Source organism: Lutjanus erythropterus, chromosome 11 (assembly GCF_056507025.1).
Source record: "Lutjanus erythropterus isolate fLutEry1 chromosome 11, fLutEry1.hap2, whole genome shotgun sequence".
NCBI lineage: Eukaryota > Metazoa > Chordata > Actinopteri > Lutjaniformes > Lutjanidae > Lutjanus > Lutjanus erythropterus.
The window spans coordinates 19,972,503-19,989,516 of record NC_139327.1 but is presented as its reverse complement, the minus strand read 5'-3'; the positions used below and the strand labels follow the sequence as shown (position 1 = coordinate 19,989,516).

General features: G+C 39.1%; 2 protein-coding genes across 2 annotated transcripts; one reads left to right on the top strand and one right to left on the bottom strand.

The window, feature by feature from the left end:
• Positions 1-2,478: 2,478 nt before the first annotated feature.
• Positions 2,479-7,941, bottom strand: fdxacb1 (ferredoxin-fold anticodon binding domain containing 1). The gene is made up of 6 exons (XM_084731198.1): positions 7,864-7,941; positions 7,376-7,565; positions 6,178-6,334; positions 4,507-4,710; positions 4,226-4,384; positions 2,479-4,126 (listed from the first exon to the last, which is right to left on the bottom strand). The coding sequence occupies exons 2-6, from the start codon at positions 7,551-7,553 to the stop codon at positions 2,893-2,895; spliced, it is 1,932 nt and encodes a 643-aa protein (XP_084587324.1). The 5' UTR covers positions 7,554-7,565; positions 7,864-7,941; the 3' UTR covers positions 2,479-2,892.
• Positions 7,942-8,474: 533 nt separating this feature from the next.
• On the top strand, positions 8,475-16,786 carry LOC146318981 (mitochondrial import receptor subunit TOM40B). The gene is made up of 10 exons (XM_084731197.1): positions 8,475-8,650; positions 9,250-9,449; positions 10,127-10,194; positions 10,667-10,759; positions 10,877-10,978; positions 11,583-11,688; positions 11,933-12,055; positions 12,440-12,516; positions 12,606-12,708; positions 14,788-16,786. The coding sequence occupies exons 2-10, from the start codon at positions 9,266-9,268 to the stop codon at positions 14,925-14,927; spliced, it is 996 nt and encodes a 331-aa protein (XP_084587323.1). The 5' UTR covers positions 8,475-8,650; positions 9,250-9,265; the 3' UTR covers positions 14,928-16,786.
• The last annotated feature ends 228 nt before the right edge of the window (positions 16,787-17,014 follow it).

Genomic DNA, 17,014 nt, shown 5'->3' with positions numbered 1-17,014 from the left:
CAATGGCAGAAAGTAACTAAGTACATTTATTCAAGCGCTGCACAATTTTGAGGCACTTCTACTTTACTTAATTAAAGTACCAGTATGTAATAGCGCATTCATGTGGAATAATGGGAAAAAAAAATGATTTCCTGACTGGGAAAATTCATGTGAACAAGTCAGAACAACAACTTGGAATCAGGGGTGGATCTAGGAGTTGAGGAGATCTGGTGCTTTCTGCCCACTTTCAGTTCTTCAGACATCTCAGCAGAGGCACAAAAACATTTCGGTGGGTGCTGAAGCAAAAAAAAAAAAAAGTTATTTCACTGCACATGGACACACACAAAAAAAAAGGTTGCAGTCTCTGGCTGCAGTCTCCTCAACTCCTAGATCTGCCCCTGATAAAACCTTTGATTTGACTGTGACAACACGTCTCATCTCTGCCCCTTAATCAGTAATGACCCTGTCTACATTCTAAACAATATTCAGGGTTATTTCCTGGGGTGAAATTACCCACTTCCGTGTTTTGACTTTTGTTTGTAAATCGTGAGGTGGAGTTGTTGTGTTACCTTTTGCACTGAACTGAATTACAAGGAACTGGACTGACCTAGTTTTGTGTTCTTTAATATAACGTTTGATATTTAAACTGACCGTTTGTGTTTGTGTTTATTTCTCGAAAATAATTGATAAAATTGTTTGTTAAAATTTACCCAGGTTATCGTGTGTTACAACCTGTGTGTCTGTCGTTTTGTGGGGTTTGATTCTGTCAACTTGAAAACAAACTGGCACCTGGAGCTGACTGTGGCAATGTCTGAGGTTTTGCTTTGAGAGATACATTATACATTTTTTTTTAGATGTTTTAGTTTTTACTGTGTGTTATAAAAAAAAGTGTACCAAACAACTAAAACCTGTCCAGAGATCTCTACTTAACTTTGTTGGGGTGGTGATTTACTTTGGGGTAAAAACTAAAGTGAACCACTAAAACTTTCCCACAGATCCTAATTTGATTTGTTTCAGTGAGGAGGGCCAAAATTTGAGATACTGAACTGAACAAACTGAGTTCTCATTCATTGTCTGTAACCATTTACCCTTGACGGGTTGTGGGGGGCTGGAGTCTATCCCAGCTGACATTGGGCGAAAGGCGGGGTTCACCCTGGACAAGTCGCCAGTTCATCACAGGGCTGACACATAGAGACAGACAACCACTCACTCTCACATCCACACCTATGGACAATTTAGAGTCACCAATTAATCTATTATGCTGCATGTCTTTGGATGTGGGGGCCTCATTCAGCAGAGTTTTTCCCACAATTAAAAATAAAAGAGTATTTAGTACTGTTTATTTTGACCGAAGTAAAGGATCTAAGTGCTTCTTGCAACACCACCGGAGGAATAAACTGGCTTTGTTACAGATACTGATACGATAGAGATTATTGATTTCAGGACTGTTTGATTGCAAAATACTTGCTTTTATGCTTTGTCACAGCATCCTCTAAAACAGTTACTCAGAGATTGGGTCATGACCTACATGTGGCTCACCGTATAAAAAACTATGTAAGAAATTCTGCAAATTTGAACACTTTATTGATAAGGCATATTGTAAATTTCATCACAATGGTTTGCCATTTTTAAAGAGAAAAAACACTGCTCTATAATCTGACTTTTACTATTTTACAGTGATCCTCAATAGACTGTACTAATGTTAAATAACAGGTTTATTGTATGATCATTACAACACACTCGGATAAACAGAAGACATTTAAAATACATATTACAACAAGAAAAGCCTTAACCACTGTAAACATGGTTCAACTACAGTTTTGCAGATTATACATATAATTTGCTTAGCGGTATAACTGAAGATTCCTAAACCCCATCTCTTTTTGGAACCTCAGTCAACTTTCCTTTAACTGTAAACTTTGACTTTATAAACAATAAAAACAGACACTACATGAAATACATTAACACAGAGACAATAAAACAAGTAAAAAAACAACAACACTGAATTAGATTAAACAGAGTACAATGTAGAGTAACCATTAACCTCCGTCAACTCCCTCTTTTTCTGATTCCTGTACTTAGATATGCTATGTGCTAAGCTTGTCTATGTTTTAAAGAAAAACACATTTTTAAAGGTGGTTATAAGATGTTCCTAGCGAACCACTAAAACCTACATGCCATCTTAAGGTATCTGGTGTTAGCAAAACACTAGCTAATTAGCTACCTAATAAACATCAATTGCTAGCTAGCTAGTCAGTAATAATAATTAATTATATTTATATAGCGCTTATATGGCTCAGTCCTTTTCCTCTAACTTTTGCTGGTAGTTTTGAGTCTCCCAAGAGTGGAAGCCAACTTAAAAAAAAAAAAAAGGTCTTGAAAGAACTTCAAGAATTTAATAGCTGTGGCTCCAGACATATTTTTTTTTCTTTTTTGGGCCAAAAATAGCTTTTTTAATAAGAAAGGTTGCCATGGTCTATATATATATATATATATATATATGTAGCTTTTACAGGTCCTCCACAAACACGTTCTAACCATTTTTAACATTTGCTTTTCTTACGTAGAGGAGCCTAGAACATATCATCTAAATACAGGAAGTAGGAAGAAAGCTCACCAAGATTACCAATCTTTCTCAACTGTTATTGGAGCACAAAGCTCCAGGAGGCAGGACTTAGGAAGAGTCAATTATAAAGTTTATAAGACAGTAAGGCTGGTGATATACTTGCCATTTAACCCCACATTTGTATTTACATATGCATATTGTTAATTTCTGAGGACGTGCAGCTATGATGCGTACAGATGCATAGGGATGCATAGGGATGCGTAGGGATGCGTATGCAAATGCATAGTTAAACTGAAGTATATCTCCAGCCCACAAGGTTCCTGTTCCCTCCAGAGATTCAGATGTAGCTACCTGATGGTGACTTGTAACCGAGCAGAAAGTAAAGATTCCAGGTGTTGATGAAACTGAAGGGCTTGTGTGTGTGACAGAGCATGTGTATGTGAGTGGTAGGTGAGTCTGTAGCAGTAGCTGGTTTGACTCAGGTCAGGATGTGAGAACGTATCGACGAGTTTAACTTGCTCCACGGTTCCGTGACTGGCCTCTCGCACCACAGCATGGAACTTCCTCTCCTCCCACATCGGCCCCGTCCAGAAGCTGATGTCAAAGCTGATGTGCTCCGGGAACAGGGAGAATGGACGGAAAGGTTTCCCTGGCAACAGACGGGATGCAAACTGTTTTAAAAAGCGTGGGTCATGTGACCACAGCAGCCGCCAGTCAGGGAGTGAGAAGAGAAGCACGGTGAGGAGGTCCAAATTTAGGGACACGGTGACTCGGCTGATGTTGTCATTTGCACTACCCGCAGACACCCGTCCAACCAAACCCATTGGTTGTGCCATCAGACGCAGACCTCCCTGTTCTGAGACCAGGGAGACCCCGTAGGGAGTGAGCAGCATTTCCAACCTTTGTCCAAATAATTTGATTGGTTTACATTCTGAAGGGAAAACACCGCTGAGGAGAAGCTCATGAAAGGAAGGCAGAGCCCAGGTGTTGACAGACACATTCCTGAACACTACGCCACTCATGCCAAATAACAAACTGGTAACACCATTAGAGCCCCCAGAGGGTCCCTCATTCTTATGTCCTTCAACTTCTACACTTTCATTATTGCCCCCATTCTCCCCACAACTCCCTGCATTGTTAATCAACTCTTGTTTTTTATTTAGGAGCGCTTCCATTTGAGGGATCAGTGATGGACGCAGCACATGAAGCTCGCTTTCCCCTTCAGGATCAACATCCAGAGAGCATGCAGACCTTAAGCACTCCACTGCTTTGCTTCTCACCCTGTCCATTTTGTCTGAGGTAACACACGTGGCTGATGGGGCATCTTGTGTGTCCAAACACTGATCTTTTGCTTTGTCCATAGAGGTATGAGCGTCAGAGTTGAGGTCTGTCTGAAGCAGGTGGATCCAGTAGCAGTGAGTACTGTCGATGTCACGGCAGAACGCCTGCAACTGTTTGGCCGTGAGGAGGAAGGGAACGGTCTCTGTCGTCATGGAGACCGACCACTTCTCCGCCAGTCCTTGGAGAAGAAAATCTTGCACCAACCTGACAGGGTGGACAGAGCCTGAGCAGAGAAATCCCCTGATGAAAGAAAGGAGACAGTGAGGACGTGGTTACATAACATTTTTTGCGTTGGTGGCTTATTGCTCAAAAAGCATTAGAGTGTCTGTGTTACTGTACCTGAATATGTAATCACTGAGCTCGGCTGGTATGTTGTACTTGACTTTTTGCCCTTCAACAACCTCCTCCACTTCAAGTGTCTGAACAGAGGTGTATGGGAGGCTGCGAGTGAACACGTGGAGCAAAGCTTTCTCCACATGAAAGCCCTTATCCTGGCTCCTGTAACAACAGCAACACCACTGTTAGACAGCAGCAGTATGCAAATACATGTCAAACACACACACAGGGATACAAGGGGCTGTTTCTATTTATACACCGTAACACTCACCTTTACTCCTTACCTGTATCCAGTGCACTTGTAGCTCTGGTATTTTTCACTTTCAAAAGGACGGATGTCAGTAAGGATCAGGTGAGCCTCTGCTGCCATGGCAGCCACCTGCCAGCTGTTGTGCCACTCTCGCTGTGGGTTGTCTGCTGGTGTCCCACCCTGTCCGTTGCACAGGGAAACATGAACCTCCCCATCTTCAGCCAGCACCTGAACACAACTGACAGCACAGACAAACCCACGTATTCAGTATACTGATGCTAAATATTGGATTTATTTTCCAATATCCGAATGCCAATATATTCTGAGATATTTTCCGACTCATTTTGCAGGATTGGCAATAAAGATATATGCTAGAGATAGATCCGATTAAATAACAGTATCAGGGTCCAAAATTAATGTTAGACGTTAGGCATTCATCAGTGTCACATAATTACCATGCATCTTCTATTTGTAAACACTGCATCAAATAGTGCTTACTGAGAGATGAATTACTAACCCTACTTTTACTCTGCAACATAAGGTGAAATGATAGAGCTGGACTGAAGAAATGTACTAGCCACCTCACTCATAGCGTAACAATAAACCAGAACAAAAATTACCAACAGAAGTCACCATAAACCACCATGTTCTAGATACATAAATTATAAACACCAACAAACAGAAACATTTGCATTATGGAATATAAAATAGCAAACTTAAACTCTCAGCATGGCATCATGGGAAATTATGCAAATGAGGGCTGTCTCTCAGTCTATCGATTGCACATGTGAATGTCACAAGCCAAAATCATACGGTGCCCACAATCGTCGAAGGACACTGTTACATGAGGTACATTACACAGACTACACAAACTTTCCAGACTGACACTCAGTGTCAGCTTCATGTAATCTTACTACTACAACTAATAAGACGAAGAACAATAATCATCATAAACATCAATTTAAAAAGAGTGCTGGTATAGTATCATTATCTGCTGATGTCCAAATTCAGATATTGGATTGGAACTGAAAAAAGTGGCTTGGTACATCTCCATTATGTGCACTTATATAATATGTTATAAGATGTTATTATGCCTATGGTGATGGCCGACTGGAAGACGTAAACATAAAATACAATGCTTTTCAAAATGTACACACTCACTGGGCAAAATAAGAAAACTAGTAGACGGGCAATTAAATTTGCAGTGTAGAAGGAACACGATTTGGCTTGTCCTTGTATGACAGGCTCTGAATAAAAAATGCAAATAACAACTTTGCAAACCTTTTCAGACATTTCAAAAAAGCTCCACACCACAGACATACTTATGACAAATACATAATTAAAGCATAATATATGTATTAAAGAAATAAATACATGTATACAACCTCTTTTCCAAAAGAACTGAGATGTTATGTAAAATCTGAATAAAACTAGAATACTATAAAATTCAGAATGAGTGTATAATTAGAAAAAACAATGAAGTTGATCAGTTTGAACATTAAATAGTTTCCCAACTTGTTTGGAATTATGGTTTTAATTCTTTGATAAACAGGAAGAAAAAAGGTTCAAAATGAATCTCAACCTATATATGTTATAATTCTATTTATACCAGGTGACATGATGTTAAAATATTTACATGATGGATGCTAGAGACAACAGAAAATGCCATGAATAGATTGAACTCTGTAGTATGATGCAGTTGTACCTGAGGAAGAAGTTTTTGAGAAGTTCTCTGTTCTTTTTAACGCCACTTTTTCTCCCGCAGTGAGGAAAGTTAAACACCACGCGGTCAAACACACGGCCCTGGAGTGATGCGCATTCTCCCAGCTTTCTGCAGTCCACCTCAAAGAGCACAGCACCACCTGGTTCAACAAATATGAAAAAAAGTGTAGAAGTGTAGTCCAGTGGTGGAGGAAGTACTTAGATCCTTTATGTAAGTGTAAGTAGAAATACAAAGAAAGTCCGGAATTCAAAATGTTACTTAAAGCTACTATAACTGGTTATGAAACGATCTCAATATAATACTAATGCCTCTATATAACCAAGAAAAGCAGATTAGACCATCAGTGAGAGTATTGGGTATTTCTATATAGTTATTATTATTATTATAGCCAGTTGAAAACAAGTTTTTATTTCCATTTTAATTTTGTCGTCACATTTTGTGGTTATGACAATGGAAACACTACCACTTTTGTCCACAGAGGCCTCCAATTAAAGTGTCTAGAATTCAAGAAATTAACTTAAAAATAATTCAAAAACACAGGCGAAATCTACTCCTTACATCTAAAATAAATACAAAAATACTGAGTGATTAGGAGAAAAAAAAAATCTGAAAACCATGACTGGTTCCGTGCTCCCCCGTCTACTGAAATCCCTGTCTATGAGATTTATAATGCCATTTGAAGGGAAGTATTAATTAATCTATTTGTCTGAAAAATGATTTAGTGAGGAATACTGGTATGTTTTGGAGAAGATAAAGCAATTGTGGAAGGAAAACCATCCACCATCATAGTATTCAGCCTTCCTAGTAGCGAGATTGCAAGGGTCCTCCAAAACTGAATGTTGTCTTTAAGTACGTCTAGGAGAAGAAAATTTTCCTTAAATAAAGAGGTCAATTGTTTAATTATTGCAATTCCCAAATAGGTGAAATTTTCCAACGTAACTTTACATTTTTCACAATCTTTGAGAGCTTTTTTTTTACATTTCATAGACCAAACGCCTAAATACTTAATCAACAATGAAAATAATCGTTCATTGCAGCGCGTTATATATATAAAGTAGCAGAAAGTGGAAGTACACGTATGGCAAAATTGCACAGTACTTGAGTAAAACTACTTAGTTACTTCACACCACTGGTGGTGTGGTCCCACAGCTATATACAAATATGAAAGTACTTCTCTTACCTGAGTCCTTGATGATTTGAATGTTACTGGCTGCACCTTCATGCCGCAGTGCCTCTTCCTGACGCTGCAGGCAAGTGGCCGTTATGCTGGTCTCTGTTTCGGAGAGTGACTGGCTCACAGAGGCAGAAAACGAGAAGTTGCCCTCTCCCACCAGCAATATGGACCGTGGAGGAGACATGTCCAGTACAAGCTGAAACGAGAGGGACACGCGAAAACTCTGAAAGACTGTCTTGAAATCCGCTCCCCCTTTTTCAGCTCTGAGTGTGAAAGACAGAGACGCGCCGCCGGAGAGACAACTGCCACCTCAAAGTCTTTTTCGGGGTCTACAATGATCGTAGTAATGTCATATTTTATTCAGTAACGTTCGTATTTTATCGCTTAAAGTGTCTCGATTGAATAACAGAGATTGTATTATAGACCGTAGTGTAGAATAAAGACGTTGACCTTCTGCTGCTGCAGTAAATGAAAGCCGAACAATGTTATCTCACCTGTGGCAGCTTGCGTTAGGCGGTGTGTCACACATACAGCAGTCCGACAAGAAACAGTACTTCATGAACGCTCGCTGTCCAGGTCGGGTCTCGAAGGGAACCCTAGATTTCCAAACTCTCGCGTGTGCGCACTTGATGCAGCAGAGAAACGTTTGATGTCACTTTTCTTTTAGACGTAATTGACCCATTATTTGTTAACTTTTTTTGATGATGATTCAGTTTTCAGTTGCAGTGTAGTTAGGTTTAGATATAACAGCTACTTGTGTGGGTTTAGAGAACCTCCTTCGGTTAGAGTAGATTTAGGATAAATAAAATACTTGTGTAGGTTCAGGAACAACAGAAACTACCTGTGTATGTTTAAGAAAATATCATTTTAATGGTTAAAATGCACCTTTTTACAATGTTAGACTTCTGGCAATCACAAGGACTCGTTGTCGAGGCAACGACTACTGGCCAATCACAGTAAACTAGTAGCAGCCAATCACAGCATATTAAAGCGGGACTAGTACACATCTCGCGAGAGTTTCGTGAGTCTCGCAAATATAGGGTTCCGGTTTAGTTACGACCATTTTCAGACCACAGGATTGCCGTCATGGTTTCAGTGGGAAACATTTGCAGGGTGGTGCAGCACATCTGGAGGAGGGAGCTATTTGCAGCATCAGTAGATCCCAGCATCAATTATCTTCGTGTATTTGTAGTTTATCTCCAAAAATTTCACCTGACAGCTTTTCTGATGTGCGAGTCTCAGTTCCGCTCGGGATTTTAACGTCTCTTGACAACGACGGAGGTTGGTAGTGAAAGAACGAGAGCACATATCTGTCTGTTTTTTATGATGCTAAGGTCATGCTAGCTAACGGAATTGCTGCACCTGCACATGAAAACAACAGACAACCTTGCATGAAGCATATGCACATAAATTGAATATAGCCAATTTAAAGAGGTAGCAAAATAGATTTAAAAATGTAAGTTTGCATTCTTTATTTTATTTGCATCTTTTATGTCATTGACTTCTTCTATAACTGTGAATGTATGCTTATGTCATAACAGACCTTTACCTTAATATTACATATAATTAGAGCATTGTTTACTCAGGCTGCAAATAGGGCTGAGAAATATAGCTCATCGATATTGTATTGATATCGAGATGTGAGACTCTATATCACCTTTGATTTTGCATATTGCACCAATACCACAATATTGTAATATTTGGGTTTGTCCTAACCAACTGTGATGGTATGTTAATTAAAAAAAATAAAATTAAAAAAAATACATATATATATATATATATGTATATATATGTGTGTGTGTGTGTGTGTGTGTGTGTGTATAGAGATATTGCCCAGCCCTAGCTGCAAAATGTCTCTTTTGTCTCTTTGTGTCCTGTAGGAAGTGTTGCACCCACATGGGCAGCGTTCTGGCTTTGTCTTCCGGTCCGGGCCATCAGAACTGGCCTTTCTCCACGGACCCCTCTCCTTCTCGCTGGGACGCACATCCTGCTCACTGGGACAGTCCGCCACGCTGGGAGAGGAGAGATGGCCGCCTACCCAACCCAGGCAGCTTTCACTCTCTCCACAGGAGCTGCAAAGGTATGTGTCTGGCTCAAAACAAAGCGTTATAGAGTGCACACACCACGGTAAAAAGGTTGCCGCTCACAGAGCAGGAAATGCACAGAGAAGAGTAGTCAAGCAATTGTGTGCTTGTCTAAATGCAAAAAGCTTTTTGTATGTGGTGTAAAAAGACTACAGCTGGTTTTCTGTCAGCTATGACAAAAGCAATGCCTATTTTTACATTTGTGACCATAAAACTTATATACAGTTTACTCTTTCAAAATAATGTTAGTACAGGAATTATATGGCATGACCCCACACAAATTGCAACAGAATCTTGTTCCCCTGTTCTTGTCTCATACCCATGTCATTTATAACATATCAAAAGTCTTAAGAAATCCAAATGGGGGAAAGAATTGAAAAATACTAAAACTGTTGATGTCACAGTTTCCCATTGTGCCTATGAACTGTGTTTTACATGAAACATGGAGTTGGATACAGTACAGTACGTGTGCAAAAGAAAATTCTTATCCCTTAGATGCATGTATGGGTCACAATGTCCTAGTGGGTTCGTTTTCTTGCATTGTCTTTGTAATGACAGCAAGTTTTACTTAAAAGCTAATATGGGAAATAATCAGATATTTACAGTGCTTGTGAGCAGACTAAATGTGATATTAATGTTATTGACCTATTTGCTTTTGTCCTTTTCCCCACAGATGTGTTTCCTCAACAAATTGAAGGTGTCAAGATGATCCTCAATAAAACTCTGAGCAGCTTCTTCAAGGTGGCTCCTCTATCCACGTTAATTTACACTCAAACAGTTTGTGACATGTAAAGATAATAATAGGGTTGTAAATTTGGTGCATTTTCCCCAACAGATAGTTTAACACGTTAACAATTGATAATCAGTTAATTGTTAATAATTAATAAGATGCTCTTGTCCATCTGCCCTTATTTAACAAATGCCTTCGCCTAACAAAACAATATCAAATGGAGCATAATTACTGTCATTTCTAGACTAATAAGGCAAACCAAACCAAACTGTGAGTAAACCTGCCAGCCCTGGAAAAATGGTTCATAAAACATATGTTACTCGTTATAAAATTTTGGTTAATTGGTGAAACTCTGGTTAATCGGTTACATTTTTAGCAGCAATTAATGATTAATCAATAACATACCTAGATGATAAGGTTGTAAATCTGGTACAAAATGTTATAATGCATTGTCTTTAACATGATATATGTATTTGTCTCCAGGTCAGTCATGCTCTCCACCTCAGTGCTGTTAGTCCTTCGTACTATCGATTCCACGTGGAGCATCTGCAGTCTGATGATTACAGCAAGGACAAGGTTGAACACGCGTCATCACATAAAAAACATCTTGCCACTATGCCACTTTATCATTAATGTTGAAGCTACTACCTTTTGGAGTTGACATGTTGTATCTCATCCCTCCTCACATTTAAGGATGCTCCGGCACTGATCGGTGAGATGGACTCTTCAGGTAGCCTGAATGCTCATGCTCTGCTGCATCTCACTGAGCGTGTACGAGCCAGAACAGTGTTCCAGGTGAGGTCCTAACATCTGCATCTCTACCTAAATCCATCCATCCTGTGCTATGTTCAGACAGTCACTGTGCAATTCACACAAAATGAATGTGCCAAACAGCCTAAAGGTGAAATATGTAACTCCTACCCTGTACAGTGTAGAATCTAAATGTAAAGCTAAGCCTATTATCCTGAAAACAAAAGCCCACTCCTCTGAAAATACTCGAGCCTGAGTTAAGTGACTGCCTGCCAGACTCCATTAATATATTACTCAGTGTAACTGTTATAAACATCTACTCCTTCTACAAGATCATTAATGATTTCTTATGACTTTTAAACACACACTTAGTCATTTATCGAACATTCTGCATAAATTTTTTGCTCCATGGAAAGTGGATAAATGTAAAAGGACAGTGTAGTCAAAACAAAAACAGATGTTCTGAACCTGAATGGAAATTTCAAAGGAGAAAATACTGGCTATATGTTTGAAACTTGAGGTGGTTTATGCAACCAGGCACTGGTACTGTCTGTAACGGAAAACCAAAAAAGAGCAAGTAGAGTTGAGTCAAGCAATACTGTGCAGTGGAAATCCAGCTTTTGTGTTTGACTTATCTGTTGTGTTTTAGACCCAGCAGTCCCAGTTTGTCACGTGGCAATTTGAGACGGAGTACAGAGGGAACGACTTCACCGCTGCTGTGACAGTAGCCAACCCAGACATCCTCAGAGAGTCAGGTGAGACATGACAGGTGGACAAATGAGAGCTCAGCTTCACTGTCATCAGTAGTTCCAGATGAAGATTCATCAGTATACAGTATTGGCTTTTTATCATAATCCACCAATATTAGAAAAAAGTTAGTTTTGCAGTCAGTCAAATGTTCTTTTTTTGTGCCAGCATTTTCTGAATTGAGTCATATTTTTGTAATTTTTTTCCTGTAGTGTTTTTCACTAAATTCAACTGTGTGTTTCTCTTGGACAGTCATCCTTGTGGCACACTTCCTGCAGAGTGTGTCCTCTGGGCTGGTGTTAGGAGGGGAGCTGGTCTACCATCGGGGCCGAGCAGAGGAAGGAGGAATTCTTACTTTGGCTGGACAGTACTCAAGTGAGATACTGCAAATCTGCTTTGAAAATCTGTTTTAATTGTCTTTCCTTATCTGGGTTGCTTAATTTAGCATAAGGTCTGCAATTAACAATTAATTTCATTAACGATTAATCTGCCAATGAATGTCAGTGTTAAATGATTAATTCTGTCTATAAAATGTAAAAAAAATTGTCCAACCAGCAGTCCAAAACCCAATGACTCTTCTTCTTATATTCAAGACGCTGGAATCAGCAAATGTTTGAAATTTTTGTCTGAAACGATTAATTGTTCATCAAAATAGCAGCCAACTCATTTTCTTTTGATTGACTAATCAATTAATTGACTAGTAGTTTAAGCTCTACTTGGCAGGAAAGATTTACACCTTTTCTGTCTCTCTTCATGCAGGACCAAACTGGGTAGCAACACTAAATGCTGGGAAAGGAGGTGCCCACGCTAGCTACTATCACAGAGCCAACAAACAGGTGCAGCAAATACCACCATACTATGGAAGCACCATTTTACTTCAGGTGCATATTGAAAATGTGCATTTGTGTGTGTCTGTGTTCACCAGATCCAGGTTGGGGTGGAGTTTGAAGCCAGTACCAGGACGCAGGAGACCACAACCTCGTTTGGATACCAGATGGAACTCCCAGAGGCCAACATGGTCTTCAGAGGTATATTTTCTTCCTGCAACTTGCTCAATGAAAGCTATAATATTCAGGGTGACACTTTATTTAAGGGTTGTATATAAGACTATCATGACACTGTCATAACGATGTCATGACACCTGCCATGAACATGAGTCTTTCTGAATGTTTATCACTGTTGTCAGTAAGTCTCATTTGTTCATTTATGTTATTTTTAAAGCAAAGCTGACATTGTTTGAGATGTCTTTGTTATGACAACTTGACATAATCAAACTTAAAGAAACTGTTAAGCTTTACATTTTAACATTAGAGTAAATTGTCATACGTGGTAAGTGTTAACACTGTCACAAGTAAACTAACTAACTGTTATCTGTCTAACCTTGGTACTGTACTGCTGTCAGACTGGCCAAGTTCAAATGGAACCACTTTACTTGAGGCCAAGGGACTTCATCCCACTGTTATCAAAATATTTGACAGTGTAATAAAACTTACTTCATGAAATGTCGAAAACGTGCGACTTTACACAAGGTCAAGGAAACCATTCATGACACTTATAATGGCCTCATGACACATTTGACAGTATAATGTGATGTTAAAACATAAATAGGGCTGTCCTCGACAGTCCTTCAACAATTTATTCTCACACACTAAACTCCTATATCAGCCTACATGACAATGTTTTACCAGTAAGACTCATGTTTTAATGCCTTTTTTTTAGTCATCTGTGATATATAAACATGACATTTTCACACAGTGAGAGAAAGTAAAAGTGTGCATCCTGCTATAGTTAAGTTCTAAAATCAGCACACTGTCCAGATTCATCTGCTCTGCACACTCTGCGCTCCTTCATACTGTAAACTGTTTGTTTTGACCAAACCAGGTGATAGTTGGAGCAGTGAAAAGATGAGTCAAGACGTTTGTGGTTAAGCTGAAGATGACGATGTTTAGATTTGCCATGAGTAATTGATTATTAAATTAATTGGCAACTATTCTGATAATCAATTAAGCCGTTTGAGTAATTTTTTAAGGCAAAGAGTGAACATTCTCTGAATTTAAATGTGAATATCTTATGATTTCTTTACTCCGTAATGACATTAAACTGAAAATTTTTGGGTTGTGGGCAAAACAAGATATTTGAGGATGTCATCTTGGGCTTTGGGAAACACTGAGCAACATTTTTCACCATTTTCCTACATTTTATAGGCAAACAACTATTAAATAATAATGAAAAGTTGCAGCCCTAATGATGTTAAAATTACAGTTTTGCAAAGGGAGCAATAAAACATCGATACACTCAACTGTACACCGGGGTAAAGTGCCTGACAGCACGTCACCTGCACTCTGTTTCTATCACTCTCCTCCACTTCTATCAGTTAGTTTTGTGGTGATTTAGAGACTCGGTTTGTTATTTTACAGCCCGTCATTCTGTTATATTGCTTTGCCTACAATAAGGAAGCTAAAAAACAAGAGCCAGACTTGTTTACCAACCACTCGTTTCACCATCTCACACAATTAACCACCAGTGGTGTTGTAACAAGGATTTTTTTAACAATTGTAGCAGCTAATATGAAAATATGTTTGTGATTCCCCTTAATTCCTCATTGAAATGTTCTCCCTGTGCAAGTTTGTAAGCTTCTATCTGTTTTATCCTGTTATTGTAATGGTCACTGACTGACAGAGAATTAAAGCGATTGCTCAACTGCAAGAATCTCAATTTACAGAGAGGTCTCCAACTGATGACTCAAATCTTTGACTTTCAGACAGCAGCCCTACGTAAAGCTCAACAGTTTCTTTAAGTTTGATAATGTCAAGTTGTCATAACAAAGACACAACAGATCATGTTGTCTTTCGCAGTATGAGTAATATCAAGTTGTTGGAACAAAGACATCTCAAACAATGTCAACTTTGCATTAAAAATTACATAACTGACCAAATGACACTTACTGACAAAAGTCGTAAATGTATGTAAATGCATAAAGACTCCCTAATATTCATGGAAGGTGTCATGACATGGTTCTGACAGTGTCATGACAGTCTAATGCACACCAAATTAAGCATTACCACATACGTTATATAAGTCCTTTTTTTGTGTGTGTATCCATCTAGGTATGATAAACAGTCGGTGCATAATAGGTGGCGTGTTGGAGAAGCGTCTGACTCCACTCCCTGCCACTCTGATCATGGGTGCCTTTGTTAATCACAGAGGGGACAAGCTGCAAGTGGGCCTGGGTGTCAATGTGGGATAATCCTCCTCTAACACCTGCTGGAATTACAACTCGCCATCAGGACATCCATCCAGAGACCTGTTGTCAGAGGCTTGAGGCCTGAACTTCCAAGGTTTACTAGTCTCACTAAAACACTTCCTGTGGACTGTGGACTGTCTGGGTATTAAAGCCCAAAATGTTTCCGTAAAAATCGATGCATCTCATATTGCAACCTACCTCTCAGTTCTGAGGTGATGTTTTCTGATTGGGATTAAAAAGAAAAAAATGGAGGAACCTTTTGAGGGATTCAAGAACTGAGAGCGGAAATGTGTGGCTGTCTGCTTGAAACAAGACTGCACATCACCTTCTGGACAATGGAAACAGAGAGGACAAGAGGCATACTGTACTGAAAACTGAAAAGAAATAAAAGTTTTATACTGTAGGTAGTCATAGAGAAACTCAGTGTATATAGAGTATTCTGAGAAGTAGTTGTTTTTTTCATGTTTTAGCCCATTACGTATAATTCTTGTATACCTGACCTTTCTGCTGATCATTTTCTAAAGCACACTACTGTTTGTAAAACTATCACATAATTTTTCCTGTCCTCCAGGCAGCCATTTCTTTGTAGAAACAGGAAACCTGCTCAGGATAGGTAATACAAATTCACATTATTCTTTTCTTAACGTAATTTAATTTAATTTAATGAAGACATGAGCTCAGCAGAAAGAGATCAGTGTCTGTGAGATGATTTTCACACAAACTAACGCCTAGGGGAAGTTGTCGGCAGAAATGTAAAATGGGTGAAATCATGCTAAAACGCCAGTATGATCCTTAAAGGGATAGTTTGTATTATTTGAATTGGGGTTGTATGAGGTACTTATCAATAGTCAGTGTATTACCTACAGTAGATGGTGGTCCACACACCCTGACCTTTGAGAAGCAGAGAGGGGCAGCGGCACGGTAGCTACACAGCCAAAGCCACCAGAAAAAAATCAATGTCAATTTAAGTGTATGCTATATTTAGAATAATTTTACTGCTTTATTTTGCTATCAGGCAGCCTTTTCTGATGAGAAACCATTGTTATATCGGCCAAATATCACTCTCCAAAACCACCAGACTCCTTCGGCAAAGTCATTTTACCTCGCAGAACATGAGAGCTGCTGGTCTACCACTGCCCTAATCAGTTACTTTGTTATTGTCTGACTTTGGTGTTTTAAAAGGGGATTTGGCATGTATAATGATGAGTTCAGGTTGGAAAAAACTGTCTGAAACTGAAATAAAGTGTTCACGTAAACAGATTTTTTTAGGTAGACCTCTTCTGAGTGGCTAAAATGCTTTCTGGTGGTGACCTTGTCCCCAGCAGTACATTGCATGGCCTCCTACACTGGTAATCCTGCTCCTTCTTTAAATTGAGCATGTGTCACCTGCCATCTATTGTAGGTAATACACTGACTGAGCTCCTCATGCAACTCGACTTCAAATAATCAAAACTGTCCCTTTAAAACTGTGTGTATGAGTACATGGTTGTGTGTTTGATTGTGTGCACGTTTTTTTTGTTGCCAGCATAAAGAAGTGTGTGAGATTCCACACATGAACAAACAGCCTGTTAACTGTAAGAGAAAAGGTGCTGCTCCATGTATACTAACCTCCAGCTGAGGGGTGTGAGAGTAGCTCTGCACTGACTCTAGTGAGCCAGGACTGTACTGTATGTAAATAAGATGGAAACACTGACCTGTATGCAACCTGCACTACTCACGCTGCTTCTGGACTTTCCAGTCCTGTCTAACATAAGAAATGTTGCATATTATTTATACAATATGTAATATAAGCATAGAGAGAAGTGGAATGGAATGACTGTCTTTTTGGACTTAATTTATTAAAGATCTTATTTCTATCAGAATTACTGTTTTATTCTTTGTGGTAATAATTTGCATTATTTTGTAGATGTAGCACTGGGGATTCATTGTGTTGTAAATCTCCACTAATCAATATTAGTATTAACTATGTATCAAATGACTACATGGAGTACGAACCACATGTATAGCGACAAACCAGCAGAAAACTACAACCTAAGTCAGACCTTACCTTCTGCACAAAGGTGCTTTTTGTCTTTTAGATCCTTGTTTTG